The sequence below is a fragment of the Eleginops maclovinus genome, chromosome 10, assembly GCF_036324505.1.
Source record: "Eleginops maclovinus isolate JMC-PN-2008 ecotype Puerto Natales chromosome 10, JC_Emac_rtc_rv5, whole genome shotgun sequence".
Classification (NCBI taxonomy): Eukaryota; Metazoa; Chordata; class Actinopteri; order Perciformes; family Eleginopidae; genus Eleginops; species Eleginops maclovinus.
Window position 1 is genome coordinate 1,909,138 of NC_086358.1, and position 20,508 is coordinate 1,929,645.

The 20,508-nt window shown below is 41.2% G+C and overlaps 2 protein-coding genes across 3 annotated transcripts in view; both read right to left on the reverse strand.

The window, feature by feature from the left end:
* spata20 (spermatogenesis associated 20) overlaps positions 1-15,137 on the reverse strand; it is a 32,349-nt gene extending 17,212 nt beyond the window's left edge. For both annotated transcript variants that reach the window (XR_010166566.1, XM_063892651.1), the window contains exons 1-13: positions 14,846-15,137; positions 13,438-13,560; positions 13,130-13,194; positions 12,283-12,437; positions 12,062-12,205; positions 11,444-11,645; positions 11,231-11,361; positions 10,727-10,831; positions 10,385-10,459; positions 8,888-9,100; positions 8,149-8,341; positions 4,892-5,060; positions 3,392-3,600 (exon numbers count right to left, since the gene is read on the reverse strand). Coding sequence is in view for 1 of the 2 variants with exons in the window: in XM_063892651.1 (XP_063748721.1) it covers positions 3,392-3,600; positions 4,892-5,060; positions 8,149-8,341; positions 8,888-9,100; positions 10,385-10,459; positions 10,727-10,831; positions 11,231-11,361; positions 11,444-11,645; positions 12,062-12,205; positions 12,283-12,437; positions 13,130-13,194; positions 13,438-13,560; positions 14,846-15,060 (1,999 nt within the window). In the remaining variant the exon portion in view is untranslated. The remainder of the gene's footprint in view (positions 1-3,391; positions 3,601-4,891; positions 5,061-8,148; positions 8,342-8,887; positions 9,101-10,384; positions 10,460-10,726; positions 10,832-11,230; positions 11,362-11,443; positions 11,646-12,061; positions 12,206-12,282; positions 12,438-13,129; positions 13,195-13,437; positions 13,561-14,845) is intronic.
* A 144-nt stretch (positions 15,138-15,281) lies between these two features.
* Positions 15,282-19,626, reverse strand: LOC134870947 (PI-PLC X domain-containing protein 1-like). Its single transcript, XM_063893490.1, has 7 exons — positions 19,471-19,626; positions 18,867-18,986; positions 18,505-18,629; positions 17,766-17,897; positions 16,736-16,900; positions 16,473-16,659; positions 15,282-16,070 (listed from the first exon to the last, which is right to left on the reverse strand). Exons 2-7 carry the CDS (start codon positions 18,970-18,972, stop codon positions 15,826-15,828), a joined length of 960 nt encoding a protein of 319 aa, XP_063749560.1. The 5' UTR covers positions 18,973-18,986; positions 19,471-19,626; the 3' UTR covers positions 15,282-15,825.
* Between the last annotated feature and the right edge of the window lie 882 nt (positions 19,627-20,508).

The window sequence follows — 20,508 nt, forward strand, 5'->3', positions numbered from 1 at the left end:
ATTAGCTTTTCCTCGGCTCCCGCCCGTCTGTGGTGTGTTCCTGCTGTCTGAACTACTTGCACCAAGCTATTTGTCATACCTGTGTGTGTGTATGTGTGTGTGTGTGGGTCCTTCTTTCTCAGGTGTAGCGTGGTGGCATCTAGAACATTAAAAGGACTAAATCCCAGAAGAAACTCTCAGTTTTGACCGGTTCTTTGGTTTGTTTTCTGAGACAGATGTTCAACTATAGTTTATTCTTTATTCCAATCCTCTTGTGCAATTTATTTTTGTGCTACGACTGGCTGATACCCTAAATTTCTGTCTATGTTGACATGCATCGGTCTGACAGATGAAAGGTAAATGTCTGCATGTCCGCTCGGTGTCTCTGAGCTCTGAGAGAGATAAAGAACGGCTGCCATGAACGTGAAGGTCAGACATATATATATTTATATCCCATCAATCCTCGACCTTCTGTCAAATATATATCCCACAAACACACTCTAGCTGACCAGTATGCAAAGGTTGGGTCATTTAGTCGTTGTTTGTCACAGAGTCACACCTGCAAGATAAATCAGAAGTCCTTTGAGAGGAGAAACGATGAAGAGAAGACGAGCTTATTAAGCGTGAGAAAGTTTACAAAAATAATCAAAACTAAATAAGTACACCAAGGAAAACTTAGCAGCAGTATCTCATAAATGTAAGGAAATATAGAAGTATTAAAAGAGCTGGAAACATCCTGAAATTGCAAAGAAATAAAGCGTAAATTGCACGTTAATTTATAGTGCATATGAGCAGCTGTAACGCACCTAAAACAGACTGAAGTTGGTCGTTTTTTTGACTTCATTGGTGAAATAATCCTCTGCCCTTCCCACAGGACGAGCTCAGTTGTTTTTATGCACTTTATAAAATGTAACCGGTACGAGAAACCATCGATAAAGCAAAATAAAAACACCCTGATGGAGGTTGTGACCCCGACACCAATACAGTATAGCAGCACTTATTTGGGAGTAAGCGTGCTTCTTTCTTTGCAAACGCAAGGGTTTTTGAGGCCCTTTGAGATGACTGTGCAATTGTTATGATTAAGTAGTTATTAAAGAAGCTATGCGACTGAAATAAGAGATAAAACAAACTCAAAAAGCATCGTTTCAAATCGTTGAACGTCTATCCTCTGGCTTTTCTTCTCCTGCACCGATCAGGTTGCCTGTTTGGATCGAGTCTTTGCAATATCCACAACTATATACTGTCATTTTTACCCTTTAAGGGATATTATTTAATGCCAATTGTGTTCCTTAACCCTGAGCTCAAAGACGAGGTTTAAAGTGGATAAAAAGAACGAAAATGCATCGGATAAAACTCCCACAACTCTCCAGCATGAAGTGAGGATGCAAGTCTGATGAGAATACAGAGGCAGATTTCCTCTGTATATTCTTTCTGTTTAAAACTGTCTAAAGCAGGAGACAGGAGACAGCTCTGACAGGTTTACTGCTCAAAGAATCTGCAGAAGAAGAGCGTCAGAGTTTGAGTGTTTCATGCTGAAGAAGTCCATCTCCAGTGAGAGACAGTTGCACTTCACTCGAGGAAGACGGAGGTCAATATCCATCTGTCTTTCCTCCTCTACCTGTTCCTCCCCCTCGTCCGTCTCTCCTTGTTTACCACCTCTCCTGTGGTTTAAGAGCAGCAGTGCAGTGAATCCAGCAGAAGTTAAGCCATGTTGTTAAGCTCCGGATCAATCCGTGGGCGGGAGGCATGAACGGATGATTGATTTCACCCAACCATTAAGAGTTACGTGCATCTTTGTCCCCCATATTAGTCCTGAAATGTTCAGTTTTATGATAGAAATGTACAGTACAGGTCCCCAGAACATAGTGACTGCTCAATGCTCACATGCATATGTTTGGTAAATTGCACAATTAGCATATGCTTGGCAGACTTGGACAATTTTGTATAGGTTTAGGACATTATTGAATCAATTTCTGACATTTTCAGGGTCCAAAAAGACTGTATTTCACCAGAAAGTGGCCTTATTAGTACTCTAAGTGGGCTGATTTTGACTGCTATGAGTAGTGTTGTGACCATTGGATGCAGAGCACAAAATCAAAGTGATTAACTTTAATGTGGACACAATCTGTCCTATCTAAATGCACTAAATCTTCAAAATTCCATCAACATCAGCGACCAGGAGTAAGAATATGGCCATTTCCTGGTAAGAAAAGCCAATTCTGATCCTGTTAATATCAGAAATGGATTAAGCATCCTCCATAACCTGCAAAACCTGTCCAAAATTGTTCAAATCTGCCAAGCGTTTTTTATCTTTTGTCTGCATTAATGCTTTTTAATGCAATTTATGCTAATTGTGCCAATTGCCCAACATATGCAACCTTTCTATCATCAAACGTTGGGGTACTGAACATTTCCAGGTTCACAAGAAGACTCTACGAGCTGCAAACTAGTCAGCATGCTTTAATACTAACTAACTGTCAGTCGGCCTCACATTTATCCCCCCATCCTTGAAGCGTCCACAGAGGTAAGCTCCTCCGTTCATCCTTCACCTGTCCATTAATCCTTCCTGCATCTCAGAGCCTATTAGAGCCTCGGGCAGCAGCAGCAGCGGCGAGTTCTGATTTATTTTCTACAGCTGTTGGCCCGTCAGGCTGAAATACCCCTGCTGCTGAACGGAAAGTCGGGGAATTCATTCATGAACTCAGGAGGAAGTTTGGTGATGTCCTCCCTTTCCTCTAGTACCACCGTGAGGAACACATCTGCTGATTTTAGCCACACTTTTAAACAACTATTAGATGTTCATGGAAATTAAATACGTTGGTTAACGACTGGATCCCTTCAGGACTTCCTTAAATGTTCTACCTGCTAAAAAATCTGCAGTTTAGCATGTTAGTATGGTTTAGCATGTAGCTTAAAGCACGGTAAATTGGTAGCATGTTTTCACTCAAAGGGAAATCATTTGTGCACGTTTGAACGCTTAATGACTGAATCCCTGCAAGACTTTCCCATCACATTTAACCGTAGTTTGTTCGTCGTGCTAACTAGTAAAGCATCAGCATGCATAAAGTTATACAAGCTAAAGACCCGTGATCTAGCAATGCTACTGATAGCATCGTGACCTCAGCATTTAGCTCAAAGCATGGTCAATTAGATGCTTGGCTGTAGACTTTTGTGCAAACGTGAGGCCAACATGTGTGTGAGTTAGACCGTGGGATCTCTAGTGACGTCAACCAGCTGAAGCTGGCTCACTACAGCAACATGGAGACCAAATAAACCCCATTTAGCTTTCATTTCATTAGCAAGAAATGGATGTAAACGATGCTAAAATAACTGCTTCTTGATGCTGATGTGTAGAAGCTCTGCCCCCCTGTGACCCCCCTCTAACCCGGTGTAAATGCATCCATCTCTTCACCTTTCTTGAGCTGCAGCAGGATGGAGGTGTCGTTGGGGTCGCTGCAGAAGTACCCGCCGTCCTGCTGGTCCCAGAACAGGACGTCCTGCCGGAGCTGCAGCTGCTCCGCCCACTGCAGCCACTCGGTCAGCAGAGACGCCTCGTACAGGTCCAGCAAACCAGCGATGATGAAGGCGTAGTCGTCCAGGAAGCCGGAGATAGGCGGAGATCTGCAGGAATACAGTGGGGGCGGATTTCATTCAAAAGGCATCAATAGATCAGTGAGAGGGGTTACTGTTGGTGAAGGAGACGCTTGGATCAGCAGGAGAGGATGGGCATGATGGGAAGAGAGGAGTCATATGAGGGTCTAATTTGGAGGATGAAGGTTTTGATGAAGACAGGCGAAACATACTTGTTCCACACAGATGTTTAGATATTCATTGTCTATTTTATTTGTATTATTTATTGCCTTTTTTACTTTAACTTCTTAAGTTTATATTAATATATATTTTATTTTATTGAGTACTTTTAATTACTTAATTTTTTGTATTTATCTTTTTTCTTATTTATTTCTTACTTTTCCTGAGTGGGTTGTCTCAGAAAATGTAATTCCTCTGGCAGATGAGCTCTATATGTGTCCCGTCCTGACAGAGAGGCGGGGAACCTGAAGCAGGCTGCAGAGAAAGGCCTGATCCCTTACTACGAGACACAGTGGAAGTTTACCTGTTCCTGCAGGTGATTAAAATTGAATGCACTTCTTCATGCATGTTGTGAGGCCGGTTTCTCTGCTGATTCGGTGGTATGTCCCACTCACTCATTCACAGGAAGTAGGGCACAGGGGCGAACAGAACGAGGACATCTGGAGAGGAAACGTTCACGCAACAAGGAGCTGTGTTTGTTTACTGAGGATTTAACGTTTACACTGACGGTATGCTGCCTCCATCAGGGGGGTCGTGGTACTGCAGGCTGTGTGGACCTCACCTCTGTCTCCTGTTCATTGGGTCACGGGATTTAATCTCCACTAATATTTCAGGAAACACTATCAGGACTTTTATATTCCATGTTGTCAGACTTCCCTTAATCAATATCCATTGACATACATGGCAGCGTTTATGGATTTCATCGTTATGCATGTTAAATATCAACGTGTGGAGTTTGTAATACTGCAGAAGAAGAGGAAGAAGAAGAGGAGGAGGAGGAAGTGCAACAACAACAGGAGTCTATAATCCATTTAAAATAAGCCAGTGTTGTTTTAAATGTGCATTATGATGGAGACTACAGGAAGAATCTAATCAGGTAAACCAGTTTCCCAGTAAGTCGGTTAGTGTGGTGAACAGGTTCTCTGATTCCTGCTGTAACCGGACCAGCTGTTTCCTGTCAATGCATTTTTTATATATATATATCATTTTTTACATATTTATTGTTCTTATAAATCAAACAATATGTGAACTTTGATTTCTTATTTTAAGAAAACCTCTCCGTACACTCATGACTAATACTATAATGAACTCCTTCTCTCACATCTGCTGCAGCTCCAGCTCGTCTCCGCGGTAACAGGACCTGAGGACGGTCTGTCGCTCGGGCTCCCACAGGTTCTCCTTCAGGAAGTGTGCAGCCTGCACCGCCCTCTCCAGCAGAGCCTTGTCCCCCAGGACAGCTCCGACACAGGCGTAGGCCGACAGCATCAGACCTGGAGAGGAAGAGGAAGAGATAATGATGTCACTGTGTTCTGGAACACAGGGATCTTAGCCTCTGCAGACCGTTTACATGCACAGAAACCTATAGAACACTACAGGAGAGGGGAAACATCTCCTCTTCCTCCTCTCTTCATCTCCTCTTTCTCCTCTTCCTCCTCTCTACATCTCAACTTCCTCCTCTCTACAGCTCCTCTTCCTCCTCTCTACATCTCCTCTTTCTCATCTATAGATCTCTTCTTCCTCCTCTATCTTCCTCCTCTCTTCATCTCCTCTTTCTCCTCTTCCTCCTCTCTACATCTCATCTTCCTCCTCTCTACATCTCAACTTCCTCCTCTCTACAGCTCCTCTTCCTCCTCTCTACATCTCCTCTTCCTCCTCTCTACATCTCCTCTTCCTCCTCTCTACATCTCCTCTTTTTCCTCTTCCTCCTCTCTACATCTCAACTTCCTCCTCTCTACAGCTCCTCTTCCTCCTCTCTACATCTCCTCTTTCTCATCTTCCTCCTCTCTACATCTCAACTTCCTCCTCTCTACAGCTCCTCTTCCTCCTCTCTACATCTCCTCTTCCTCCTCTATAGATCTCTTCTTCCTCCTCTCTTCATCTCCTCTTCCTCCACTCTTCATCTCTTCTTCCTCCTCTCTACATTTCCTCTTCTCTCCTTTTCCTCCTCCCTCTCCTCTTCCTCCCTCCCCCCCTTTCATGTATCATATCAAAGCTCTTAAAGTGAGGAGGTGATTAATGGAGGGTTTCTTCATTAGAGACGAGGAGTAGACGAGGAGGAAACGAGGAGTAGACGAGGACAAGACGAGGAGGGGACGAGGAGGAGATAAGGAGGAGACGAGGAGGAGATAAGGAGGAGACGAGGAGGAGACGAGGAGGAGACGAGCGTCTAATTGGAAAGTTCTCCGGATCGCAGAGGCTCATTACCTCCCTAACACACTGCAGAATCTGTGTGTGTGTGTGTGTGTGTGTGTGTGTGTGTGTGTGTGTGTGTGTGTGTGTGTGTGTGTGTGTGTGTGTGTTGTTGTAATTAAGCACATCTGAGACAATGTGCTGGACAAACGATGATGAGGAGGGTCCAAACTGGCATCCCAGTAATGGAAGGAGACAGCGGGAGCCTCTGTGATCAACACACTTTCAAACTGCGGATAAAAACAAGTGTGTGTTTATATCCGTCAACAATCAGAGGACAACATGTGTTGTTTAGCTTCCTTTGTTGCATACTACCACCTAAATTGGACCACTATCAAGGAACCTAGTTATTATGGTCTGGTTGTTTTGAATGCAGGATGAAAAGACAGAAAAGGAAACCTGGATTTCATTCTTTAAAAAAACATCGCTGAAGATAAATCCCTGCCTTTTTGTCCCGGAGCAAAATATATTAAAATATATAATTCTGATCTTTTGATTGTTTGTATTTATCTAAATATAAAAAGGGAAAATATATCAATGGTACGTATTTACGCACATCTGTAGATATTTTAAGTAAATATAGTTTATTGTTTTATTTAGTTTTAAATTATAAGACAGTTTTATTCATTTTCTTTGGGCACATTTTGACTTTGATCTTTTTGCTTATAATATATTGATAATTTTAGCCCCCCAATCTAAAGTAGTATTGTTATCTTTGTTAGATAAAATGCTCTGGAGTTAGATAGTAAGACTTTTTTTAAATAAGCAGTTTCATTTGTATGGATAAATATGTCTGAGACTGATTGATTGTTCATTTTCGGATAAATATATATGAATGAACACATATAACTCAAAATGGCCAACTTCCTGTTGGGTTTACCATATCCCTTCAAGAGGCTTTTCTGGGCGTCTCACCATTCTACATATGCCCAGCAAATTTCAGACCAGTAGGTTAAAGCACAATGAGGAGCTGCTTTACAGCAAGGGGTGCTGGAGAGCCATTTTGCCCCTAAAATACCTCATTTTCATCACCATAAAATGGAACTTCTGTCAATAAATACATTTAATTTAATGGGAATTATATCACTGGTAAAGGCAATGTAATATAAAACACATCCCCCAATCATAAATATGTTTCATTTAGTTTTTGGTCCATCTGGTGACCCCCAGAAACAATCACAACCCCGAGTTAGATAGTAGGACAGATTTGTAAATGAGCAGCAGGTCATTCGTTATTAACTGGTTTCATGGAGACGCTCCACACTGTGCAGAACAGCTATTGTGGCATGCATTAAATGTGTGTGTTTTACGCAGTTTGCACCTGGATTCTTTCAATAGGACCCTGAGTTGCTCCTGATGGCCAACGGTGTGTGAGTGTGTGTGAGTGTTAGCTTCCCTAGAGCAAGTGGTGCTGCTCTGCATGAATGAGGTGTGAATGGGTGAAGGACTCGTACTATGTGGAGCGCTTTAAGGGGTCCAGAGACCTGATAAAGAGCGGTATAAGCATAGTTTATCTTACTATATAAACAGCCTCACCTCAGTATGAAACATCAAAGCACAGTAATCAATACGTGATGAGGTCATTAGGTTATGCCCAAACACACACTGCACAGTATGTCAACATCAATCCCTGCATCGTGACCTCTTTAACCTTACTGCACTTTAATGTCTGATATAAAACAAAAACAGCTCTTATATGACCTCATTAAACACACACCTTGTTAGGCTGCAGGTATTATATTTACGTATCATGCATCCTACTGAATATGTAGATTTACATGCACCCTGTGAGGTAAGCAACGTTGTTTTCTTGGTTAGTTAATTGTATCACATTACCCTGAGGATGACGCTCTATATGTTTCAATATATATATAATTAAAATGGAATAAACTAATTATTAGATTTGTTTTATTTATTTCTCTTCTTTCAGATATTCTTTCAAATCTAAGTATAAACAATGTGGTTTAAGCTTAAGAACAAGCAGCAGAATAAAGAGTGACTTTGTTTGTAAAACGCTGCTAAAAACTCAAATAAAGAGAGTAAAACAATAAACACAAACTGTCCCTTTTATTTTATGTTTGTTTGAATTATTTATGTATTTTATTTTTAGTCGTACTTTATTTATTTTATTTACTTTTTTTCCATTTTTCTTGTTTTTGTTTACGTTACCGTTCCAGGAGGCCAGCATCTTGGTGTCCAGATGTGGGCGGGGCCTGGTCTTCCTCACGTCGGCCATCTTGCCTCTGGCGGTGCTCAGTAGCTCGGAGACTCTGTCCACGCTGAGGCCGAACCGAGCAGCTGTCAGCTCCACGGAGTAACGCACGATCAGCACATTCTGACCCCCCAGCTCCCCGTGGGGGTCCTGCAGCAGAAACAGAGAACCAGAGATTAGAGGCTGAGCTCAGATATAAACACACACCTTTAACTGTCCGGAGAAATGTATAATAATTCAACGTTGTGTTTCTTTTTATGTTATTTAAATGTGTTTTTAAATTGGGTTTATTTAAATAAATATACTGTACCGTAAGAAAATGATATACAGATATTTATATAAATATCAGTTTAAAAAGTAGCAGTAAAAGAAGTAATAATAAGAAATATATAATATAAATTAAAAAAATTTAAGATATTAATTAAAATGAAAAATGTTAAATTAAATTAAATAATATAGATATAAACATGAGAAGCTAAAAATAAAGATAAAGATAAAAGAATAAAAAGATAAAACAAAAGAAAATTTAATAAAAATATTTGTATAAAACAAAAATAGGACAGTAAAAAAAATAAAAACCAAATGATAAAACCAAAATAAATAAATAATACAAATAAAAATGAACATAAAATAAAAATCCTTACAAACAACAGAAGGTCACTGGCAGCAGATACATGTGATCATAAATGAACTCACCTGTTCTGGAGTCACATTGCCCAGCTCTTTGACCCCGTAGTGGTGCATGAAGATGTCCGCATGAGTGGCCGCTCCAGTGGATCCCTCCACCACATCTGGAAACAGATCCCGAACTTCTGCTGCCGTCCAGACGCAGAAAGCCCCCTCTCTCTTCTCTGGCCCCCCCGACGCCGGGACAGAGTCTGCGTCCTCTGCACTGTAGAAACCTCCGGACTGTTGCAGAGAAGAGACGGGAATGAAGGAGAGGGAAATCTGTTTGAACTTTTTATGTTTAAATCTTTCTTGTTTCTTCCCTTTAACTTCTCTTATACATATGTTTATTATATTTTAGTTTTTATTTTATTTATTGCACATTTATATTTAAAATGAGTATGTTCATATAATAATTTGATTGTATTTCTATTGCAGTTTTTTATTAAACTACTTACTATAAATGTTTTATTTTAATGGTATTTAACTTTGGGGTTTACACAACATTCATTATTTATATTTGTATATTTTTCGGCACTTTTACTGCACATTTTGTATTTAAATGTCCTTGTGTTTATAGACATTTGTATTATTTTTTTAATACTTATTGCACAATCTTACATTATTTTTTTAGATTTATGAAAGTATTTTAATTCCATTTTATTTTATTGTTATTGTTATTTTTTAAAACCTCATTTCCCCCTGGGATACATCAAACATTCAGTTTCTAAATCTATTATATAATAGCCGGCTGATTTTGCATAAAGGACTGCATACACAGCAGATTTAAGAGCTGCAAATCTGACACGGATCAATTAACCAATTACCTGGTCTGAAGGCTGTGAGAGCTGCGTGTAACTCATTGAGGCTTCGCTCAGGGCCAAAACCACAGTGACAGGAATCAGTTAATGTGTCTTTAAAGAACCTGAGTATACAACCAGTCCTGCTGACAACTGAGGGAGGCCACAGACCCCAGCTCCTGTAGCACAACGGCTCGCTCACACACACACACACACACACTGTAGTAAATCACCTTTGCGATGCTAATTCATTACGGTGTAATTACATTATAAATCCTCAGGGATTATCACGTTCGCTGCTGTCTGCTCATTCATCACACACACACACACACACACACACACACACACACACACACACACACACACACACACACACACAATCTCCAGGGGGAGTTTACAGCTAATTGTCGTGCTTCATCAGCCTCAGATTCATAAAGCTCAGTTTTTAATGACTCCTTTGCAACATGTAGTTCAATACATTAACGGTAACCTACAGTGACAAGCTAACCGTTTCCTAACGTCCCTTTAATTAAAATATATGTGAAGCAGCACCACCTCCCTCAGTAACGTTTATCTGAGCCTGTTTATAAAGAAGACTCAGTCTTAATACAGTAAGGAGTTGATTGAGGTCTTCTTCATTTAATGAAAATGAGGAAACGTCGTTTATTTCTCCGTTTACCTCGTTGATAGAGATGTTACCTGATTGGCTGATTTGAATCTGACTCACCTTGTCGCTCAGGTCTCTGGAGACGTACAGCAGGATGTCTTTAGCCACGTCTGCAAACAGCTGCTCACCTGACACCTGTACAGCCACAGACACACACACACACACATGCTCAGATTCACCCGTACAGATACCATCATGTCCACTGAAGTGGATAAGAGAGATACACAATGACAGAGGGATATTTACCTTGTTATACACACACACACACACACACACACACACACACACACACACACACACACACACACACACACACACACACACACACACACACACACACACACACACACACACACACACACACACACACACACACACACACACACACACACACACACACACCTGGGAGGCAGTGATGTAGGCCACAGCCAGCTGAGCCTGGTCGTACAGCATCTTCTCAAAGTGGGGAACATGCCAGGAGATATCAGTGGAGTAACGATGGAAACCCTGCAGACAGGAGACAGAAAGACAAACATATATAAACGTTCAGTTAGAATGCAATATATTATCTATTTCATGCTCATATCTGGGCTTTATCATGTGTTAAACTGCATTTGTTTTATCTTTGTGTGTATTTAAGGTGTCCTTTTAATCCAAAGCACTTTGTAACTGTAATGCTAAATTATGCATGTCTTTAAAAAGTCAAAACTTTAAACGCACATCTGACCTGAACTCAAGACTAGAAAACAAAGTATAATTATGTAGAAAGAGACATACGATGTGTGCCTGTAAATAAACAACCTCATTCCAGCTTAATGATTTTCATTTCTGGTTAATAAAACAGTAGAAATTGGCTTAATTGGAAAGAGCCCAGAATGCCATCCACTAATTGCTCTTTAACTGAACCTGAGCCACATGGTCGTGGATGCCCCCCAGCGCCATCATCCTCAGAGTGTGCAGCGCCATCTGCAGAGCCTCCACCCCCTCTGAGGAGGAGCGGTTCACCGACCAGAAGGACATGAGGAACATCAGGTTCACTGAGGAGGGAGAGGAGGGGGGAGAAACAGGGGTTAGAGGAGCTCTGGGCTGCATGGCCGCTCTGGTTCCTGCTGATCCTACCTGGTGTGGGGAACTTGGGAGCATCTCTGAATCCTCCGTACTCTTCCTCGTAGGAGTGCGCCAGCTGCTGGAAACACCGCTGGGCCACATCTGGAGCCGGAGGAGGGATTTCTCCGGGGTTTGCAGAGACCGCCGTGCCTTTCTTCAGAGCCTCCAGGATCCTCTCTCCATTTGACTCCAGAGCCGGACGGTTATTCTGCCACTGAGGGGCGGAAGAGTCCCAATCAATGCATGTCAACATTGCAGGTTACTCTGTATTTTTTGCACAATTCTCATCAATGCTAAATATTTAAAACTGCACAGGTTTTCCATTTTAAATTGTGATAAAGTGCATTTTTTTCATAATAATTTGTAATATTTTCACTAGTTTTATTCAATATTTTGGATTTATTTAAATTACCTGTAATATGTTTTATTTATTTAAATTTCCTTTAAACATTTTTATTTATTTATTTAGATTTATTTATTATTATACATGTGTTTCATATGTTCATTATATTAAATTAAATGATGCTACTTTATTAGCTGGACGGCTCTGTTGCGATTGGTCAACCTGCTTAAAGATGTCCCGCCCCTTAGCCTATGTGTTAGAGCGCTAGCCAATAGGAGCGCCTGTACCTGTTCCATGATTCTGGTGAGCACAGTTTTGAGTCCGGGTCTTCGGGCATGGTCTGTAGGGGGGAAGTAAGTTCCTCCAATGAAAGGGTGAAGCTCGGGGGTCAACCACACACTCATGGGCCAACCTCCCCCTCCGCATGTCGCCTGTGGACATCATAAACCAAACGTGATCAGCAGAGAGGAAAATAAAGGACCAAGTTTGAATGTACCTGAACACACACCTGCACAAAGGTCATGTAGACCTTGTCCACGTCCGGCCGTTCCTCTCGGTCCACCTTGATGCAGACGAAGTTATCGCTCAGGATTTTCCCGATCTCCTCATCTTCGAAAGACTCTCTCTCCATGACGTGGCACCAGTGACAGGTGGAGTAACCCACTGAGGGTCAGAGAGGAAGGGGGAGGAAAAGGAGAGGTGATATTTAAAGTGTTCTCATATCAGATTGAAGAATGAAGAGTGAAGACATAAATGGATTTCCATAGGATGATAAATAAGAAAAAGGTGGAAAACTGTCAAAAACTAAGAGAAAGTAACAATAAAAACTCCAAAACTGCAGGAACGTTAGACTGAACGTTGATCTAGAACTAAAAAATGAATGACAAAGTAATATATACCTAAATAATATATAAAACTTGTTCTGAACATGAAATTAAAAGTATACTGAAATAAGTATTTAAATATGGAATTGAACATCAAACTCAAAGGTATAAAAACAATAATCTGAAAATTAAACTCAAAGTAATTGGAACCTATGAATCTGAAACTGAAAACAAACTCAACCTCATAAATACATAATAATATGAAATAAACAATAACATTAACGTAATAAATACTTCATATGTGGAACTGAACATAAATCTACACATAAAGAATCTAAGTGTGCACGTTTCTTTATGTTACTCATTAGATTAAATACGTATTAATTTGCAAAACCTATCCACTAGTGGACCTCCAGGTATGTGTCGGTATGATTTAATTTCTCTTTTCTCACACAAAAAAAAATGTATTCAGAGTAAAGTAAGTCCAAAATAAAATGCATATTAGTTCATAGTGTGACAGCGGCTTCTGACCTGATAAAAAGATGGGTTTGTCTTCACTCTTTGCCTTGTCAAAAGCCTCTTTTCCCCACGGATACCTGCAAGAAACACACATGATATTAAGCACATTAATAGTACATATCAACAGCAGAAAGACTACATAATAAGAAGTGAGAATACTCTATGATCTATGACAAAATACATAGCATCCTATAAACATTGTAAAAGGTGCTGCAGTTGTTTGATTAACATGTAAATGCAGTGAGGCAGTGTTCCTACAAAATGTGCAAATATTAAATATGACTGAATTAAATGAGCTTTAATAAATGTGACGCCCTCACCAGTCCACAGGGTTGTGAGCGTGCTGCAGCAGGTAGGGAGATCTCTCCATGCTCAGCCGGTTGGAGTGTTTGTGAGGAGGCGCTTCATCCCCCCCGGACGCCATGCTCATGAACGCAGATGATCTGGACACACACACGCACACAGACACACACAATTAAAGTCACGCTTTGTTGAAGACAATGTCTAGAAATCTGCAATAGCTAGACACGTTTCAAGGGTTACATTTCTGCAACGTTATTGACTCCAGAGATCAAGCGATTTGATCTGCATCAGATTTTTAAATATTCTGTATTTGATTGAAAAAGGGTTTGTAATTGTAATACTGAGAAATGACTTGTGTCCAGAGGATTTGTGCAATAATAAACTACATAACAGATATGCATGACACATTTTGCATTCCCTAGCAGGAAAACACACGTATAATTCTAGAAAAGGTTGCAATCCAATTAGGTTTATAGTCGGGTTCGTTGTGTTGTGCACTTTTGCCTCGTGTTTCATTACCATGATAGTAAAAAGGACATGTTTGGCAATCAATAACGTGTATTTCTCCTGCTAATCATAAGTCAAATTGTCTGATGTCAACACGTGTGTGATGCAATGCTGTCATGATGTCAACAACACAGGAGAGGGCAACCATACGTGCTGCTATAATAACAACTACTTAAAAGGTAAAGGCATTTTGGACAGCATGGAGCTTTGATAACGAGCAACTTCACTATATAGTCTGACATTAAGGGTTTCACCAGGATGCACGGTATTAAAACACACCATAATATCACGTTGCATGCTAGCTAATAGTGAAGGAGCTACTACTACAGCTGTCAAACACTGTAGCTGTTAGCCCAAGGACACACATGTCAAACCCCGTTTGAATAATGCACAATTTAACTATATTTGTGTATTGGCAATGGTGCAAGGCTTGAATAACAGAAATGAACATATTATCCGATTAATTAGACTTGTTTTCAGATTCGGCTGTAATAAATATGACACATGTTCACATATGGATTAGCTTGTTAACATGTAACCCGATGTGCTAGCTTTGATTTAGCCGTTAGCAGAACGCGTCGAATAATAATAATAATAAAGGTTATAAATAATTTGTAAAAAAAGCTGATGTGTGTCTTGTGTGTACACCGAATTAAAATGTAACGCATTCTGACCTTAATTCAATGCATTTTCTTACAGAAGCACGTCTTTTTGCAATAGTTAATGTGAAATGCAAGTTGAGTGGAGTTTCCTATGTTCGTCCAAATCACGTGCATACACTACCACACAGAAAACATCCTTCCACTTGTCATCATTTGACCTACCATGCATTGTGTTGCTAAATTATGCATGCATGCTTTGCTGCAACAACCTCTAAGTAATGCACGTGTAGTAACCAGTTAGCTGTGGTGGCTTTACCTGCGGTGGTAGGCCGGCTGCTGTTGGTGGAGGTGGTGGTGCAGCGGGGATCTGCTGCTTGGTGGGTGGGGATGGTTCGGTCTGAAACACCTTAAGTTTCCCCCTGAGTTCTGCAGAGGACTGTCCGATGCCAGAAAAGCTGCAGCTAAAAGGCGTGCAGCAGGATCCACACGGCTATTCCTGCAGGCCGAGCGACGCCATGCCAGTGTTATCATCCTAATCCTGCAAGTGTGACTTTAGCAAGCTAGTGTTAGCCACTTAATTTAAAGAGAGCAGCCCAAACTTCCATGCATGGAGGTGTGCATGTTATTGCAGTACCATGAGGCGCCAACAGGTTAGGGACATGCGGAACAATCAGTGTGTGTTTAAAGTAACGCATCAATGGTTGGGGAGGAACCGAGATTTTTGCAGTGCATTTTGCAAGAATGTCTTTTATTTTTGGAATTTTGGAAGCTCAACCTTAGTTTCTATAAGAAATAAGCACACACTCAGACACTCAGAATGCATTGTCCCCTGGTCTTTAAAACATTTAATTATGCATTTAAAATGGCATCTTTTACACCAGATGTAGGACTATAATACAGATACATGCTATTTCCCTGGATTCCTGCACACACTAACATAATACAAGTGCATGATAATTAATATATGGTTTTCATTATTTACAATTCAGTACTTCAGACAAGGATTCCTTTTGTATCTGACTCTGCACATTAGATACAAATGTATTAAAAATCAAAAATGCCACAGAAAATAACGGTTGTAAATTGTGTGTGTGCCATATTATATTTCTTTAAAACAACTGCGGTGTTTTATAAACAACCTGCCATTTAAACAGTAATACACTCAGAAAATGTAGCTTTTTCTGTAGTGCTGATCAAGACATAAGTTAGATTAACATTCAACTATGCAGCACAGATTAAGGACGGATCCACTTTTTAAAATATCCTTCAAAAAGACACAGAATGAGACACACTCTCCTATACTTTCACACATTTCGAAGTGTTGAGCTGGACAACGGTGGCGACAAAGCCGTCCAGAGTCACCACGTCCGAGGCCACGATGTTCATGGGAGTTTTGGCCCCCTGCTGTGTGACCCAGCGCAGCAGCCGAGGCAGTCTCCACGCGATGACTTTGGTGAAGCTGTCGCACATCCTGAAGAAGATGTACTTGATGATTCTGATGTCCTCTGGCAGAGTGAGGTTCAGCCCACACACGAACAGACCTGCAGGTTGTGCAAGAGTGATCAACCATCCTTTCATCTAGCCATTCGCTGAACCATATCACAATGCTTTCTCTTACACATGCATGTCTTTTTGCAATAGTTAGTGTGAATTGCAAGTGAAATTATGTGAGTTTCTTATGTTAACAGGCTTTGTATTTAAACGATCATGCAGCAGATGATGCATTTATAACTTGTGGCTTGTGTTTTGACACTGCATGGATGTTATCTGGGATGAAGTGTAGAGGGAAGACAGGGATTCTAGCCTTTGCAGACCATTGACATGCACAGAAACCTACACTACAGGAACCCCAAAAAGCAGAACAGGGCTTCTTTAAGACATGCAGTCAACAAACCCAATAAAAAAAGCATGTATATTCACCCAGAAGGAAAGACAAAACTCACACTTGTTGGGCCTTTCCTTTTCCAGAGTGTGACGAAGTACGGACTCAACTTTTGTGATGCTCATACTGTCGCCATAGTAATACGGTATTTTGCCCCAAATCTCCTTGTGCATACTTGCCGGATAGTCATATGAGATGATGACGTTCGTACCGTTGTCCCAGCAGCTCCTCAGGGTGGGATAGGGGTGCTGCTTGAACACAGGACAGGTGTTACTGACTTCAGGTGCTTTAAATGTGTCTGGTTTCAATGGAAGGTTGCTTTACCCTTTTGCAGAGTTTGGCTCCAAACAAGGTCTTGATGAAGTTGATGAGATGGCAGTGCAGCTGATCTTCATACCGCCTGACGAAGCCTTTAAAATGGGAGAAACTCAGGATGAGGATCTCTCTGGGGTGCCTCTCCGCCCACTCATTTATCGTCCTGAGGATAGTCTGTAACCGGGCAGAACAGTTTTTAAGTATCGGCACATTTCATCAACGGGAAGTGATTTTGATCTGGTCTAACCTTTTGAGTAAAGGCATGAGAAAAACTGTGGCCTAGGTTTTATTTTAACCTTGTTTTGGTTGTTCATTTGATCCCAAAACTCTGGTCACAAGTCTGCTTTGTCCCTCCTCAGATATCAAAAATAAAGTGTCTTATATTTTGTCAACGCAAATGTCACACATCATCGCCTTAAAGGTTCAGTTTTCATTATCTGCAAGATGTTCATTTTTATACTGGCTTCACAGTCTAGAGTCTGAGGATACTGGAAGTCCATTTCATAAACTAGAGGAATTGTGTCTATGGGATAATATTAAAGTTACGTTTATTTACAAAGCACATTTCAGACATTAAAGGACTTCAGATAAGCCTTACCACTCAAGATAAACAAAGTAAAAGCAACAGAATAAAGACTATTCATTAAACAGAGAGAAGACAGTTTGTGAATCAACATTTTGAATACAGTTGATCCTGCAAGAAGTAATAACATTATGTGAAAATCTGCATCATTTTGCTGCAAAAAGACAACTTTTTAGCCTCAATTCAAAGTGAAGTTTGCATGTTTTGTTCTGACTGGGAGCGATCCAATGAGGAGTAGATGTTGAATAGATGTGTCCTTCCTTTGCCCATGCTACGACTTTTGATGAAGTTTTAATACATTTTGGCCATTAGTGTCCCTTAAAACACTCAGAGAAATACAATCTCCTGGGAGAGGGAAACGATCCGGATACCAAAGTGGACTTCCTCTCAACTGTAGGTAGATGTCAAGATGGTAGAAAGAGGCTTTGTTCATATGGTAGAACAGCCCGTCCTTACCTCCACATCAGTGTGGGTGAGCAGCCCGTGATAAAAGTACAGTCGTTTGGGGTCGGGGTCGTTGTCCTTACGAGCGATCCTTAGGTCCAAGTACCGAACCCCTGCATCCAGCTGCTTCGTGATGCTCTCCTCCTGCACCCCACACCCCACACCCCACACCGTTACAGAGGTCAAAAAACACTTCCTTCCTTCCTTCCTTCCTTCCTTCCTTCCTTCCTTCCTTCCTTCCTTCCTTCCTTCCTTCCTTCCTTCCTTCCTTCCTTCGTCCCTCTCTCCCTCCCTTGTGTCTATCCCCTCCCTCCCTCCCTCCCTCCCTCCCTCCCTCCCTCCCTCCCTTCCTTCCTTCCTTCCTTCCTTCCTTCCTTCCTTCCTTCCTTCCTTCCTTCCTTCCTTCCTTCCTTCGTCCCTCTCTCTCTCCCTTGTGTCTATCCCCTCCCTCCCTCCCTCCCTCCCTCCCTCCCTCCCTTCCTTCCTTCCTTCCTTCCTTCCTTCCTTCCTTCCTTCCTTCCTTCCTTCCTTCCTTCCTTCCTTCCTTCCTTCTTTCGTCCATCTCTCCCTCCCTTGTGTCTATCCCCTTCCTTCCTTCCTTCCTTCCTTCCTTCCTTCCTTCCTTCCTTCCTCCCTCCCTCCCTCCCTCCCTCCCTTCCTTCCTTCCTTCCTTCCTTCCTTCCTTCCTTCCTTCCTCCCTCCCTTCCTTCCTTCCTTTAATGCACAAACACAGGTAATAAACACATCTTACCTGAGTCCTCCCCCATTTGCACACTAGCTTCCTCACACAGTACATTTTGCTCAGTTTCTTCAGTCGATCCGGTTCTATTATACGAGAGCTGAGGTCCAGGTCATAGCTCATGGAGTCGTGGCTTCCTAGGGAATAACAAACACACTGTTATGACCCTGAAAAGTAGCACAGGAGGGCTCCTTTAAGAGGTTAAAGAGTAGATAAAAGGACATGTTTTGTTATATTCTGCACGGGGAAACAACATGCACTTCACTTTGGGACGTCTTATCGATGTTCTGTTTCCAACATGTTAATTCTGATGGGCTGTACTTTAACCACACACGCCATGCCTGTTCGCAGGATCAGTGTGAGCCGCCTCTTACCTGGTATGGTCAGATCATAGAGAGGGTTGTTGTGGAGCTCAGGTGGGAGTCGGGACATCCAGTCACTGTAGCTCCTGACCTCGCTCCTGCCTTTTTCTGCAGACATCGTCCTCTCTATTCCTGCAAAAAACACAAAACCTTCTTAACGATGCATTCCTTTGCTATGGCTGAAGTACATTAATCGAGTGCTCTACTTATACACTGTACTGGATACTTCTACATGTATTTAACACATGTAAAACACATGATATATGACACAATTCAACACTGTACTACCAATATACCCAGTATTTTACAAAGTAATGAGTTAGTAAATTGGCCGCACATTGAAAAAGCACATTATTTAAGCTCCATGTATTTATAAAGCAGGGTAACACAACACACTATGAGGAAAAAACACTGTGAAGAGAGCTCTTCTGCATACTGAGTACATTTCGCTCATAATACTCATGTACTTTTACTTAAGTAACATGTTGAATTCTCATGTTGACTTTTACTTGAAGTGTTTCTACGTCTTCCACCATCTTATTCTGCAGCTAACGTTGATATGTTTGCCATAAAATAAAACCCAAAACAGACAAAGACTAAAATAAATGGAACTTACTCTGCCGAGGTGACTCCCAGCGTTCCTTGAGATCCTTCTAACCTCAGAGAGCAGAAGTCCTTACACTGTCAGTGATGTTAGCTCCATGCTGCCGTGTTCCTCTCGCAGTGCCAGGGTGGTAAAAGAGGTCACCTGAAGCCGTCCAACAGGTTTCTGAATGCGTGGTGAGACGAGGAATCATACGATGATCTTCCTCATACCACTGGCATGCACTCCTATTTGCTCTCATGCACCAGGAGGGAGTTTCAGCTGTGTGTTTGGCAGAGGTGGAGGAAGTACTCAGGTCTTGTACTTGAGTAAGTAGAAGTACTCAGGTCTTGTACTTGAGTAAAGTAGAAGTACTCAGATCTTGTACTTGAGTAAAGTAGAAGTACTCAGATCTTGTACTTGAGTAAAGTAGAAGTACTCAGATCTTGTACTTGAGTAAAGTAGAAGTACTCAGATCTTGTACTTGAGTAAAGTAGAAGTACTCAGATCTTGTACTTGAGTAAAGTAGAAGTACTCAGATCTTGTACTTGAGTAAAGCAGAAGTACTCAGATCTTGTACTTGAGTAAAGTAGAAGTACTCAGATCTTGTACTTGAGTAAAGTAGAAGTACTCAGGTCTTGTACTTGAGTAAAGTAGAAGTACTCAGATCTTGTACTTGAGTAAAGTAGAAGTACTCAGATCTTGTACTTGAGTAAAGTAGAAGTACTCAGGTCTTGTACTTGAGTAAAGTAGAAGTACTCAGGTCTTGTACTTGAGTAAAGTAGAAGTACTCAGGTATTGTACTTGAGTAAAGTAGAAGTACTCAGGTCTTGTACTTGAGTAAAGTAGAAGTACTCAGATCTTGTACTTGAGTAAAGTAGAAGTACTCAGGTCTTGTACTTGAGTAAAGTAGAAGTACTCAGGTCTTGTACTTGAGTAAAAGTAGAAGTACTCAGATCTTGTACTTGAGTAAAGTAGAAGTACTCAGATCTTGTACTTGAGTAAAGTAGAAGTACTCAGGTCTTGTACTTGAGTAAAGTAGAAGTACTCAGGTCTTGTACTTGAGTAAAA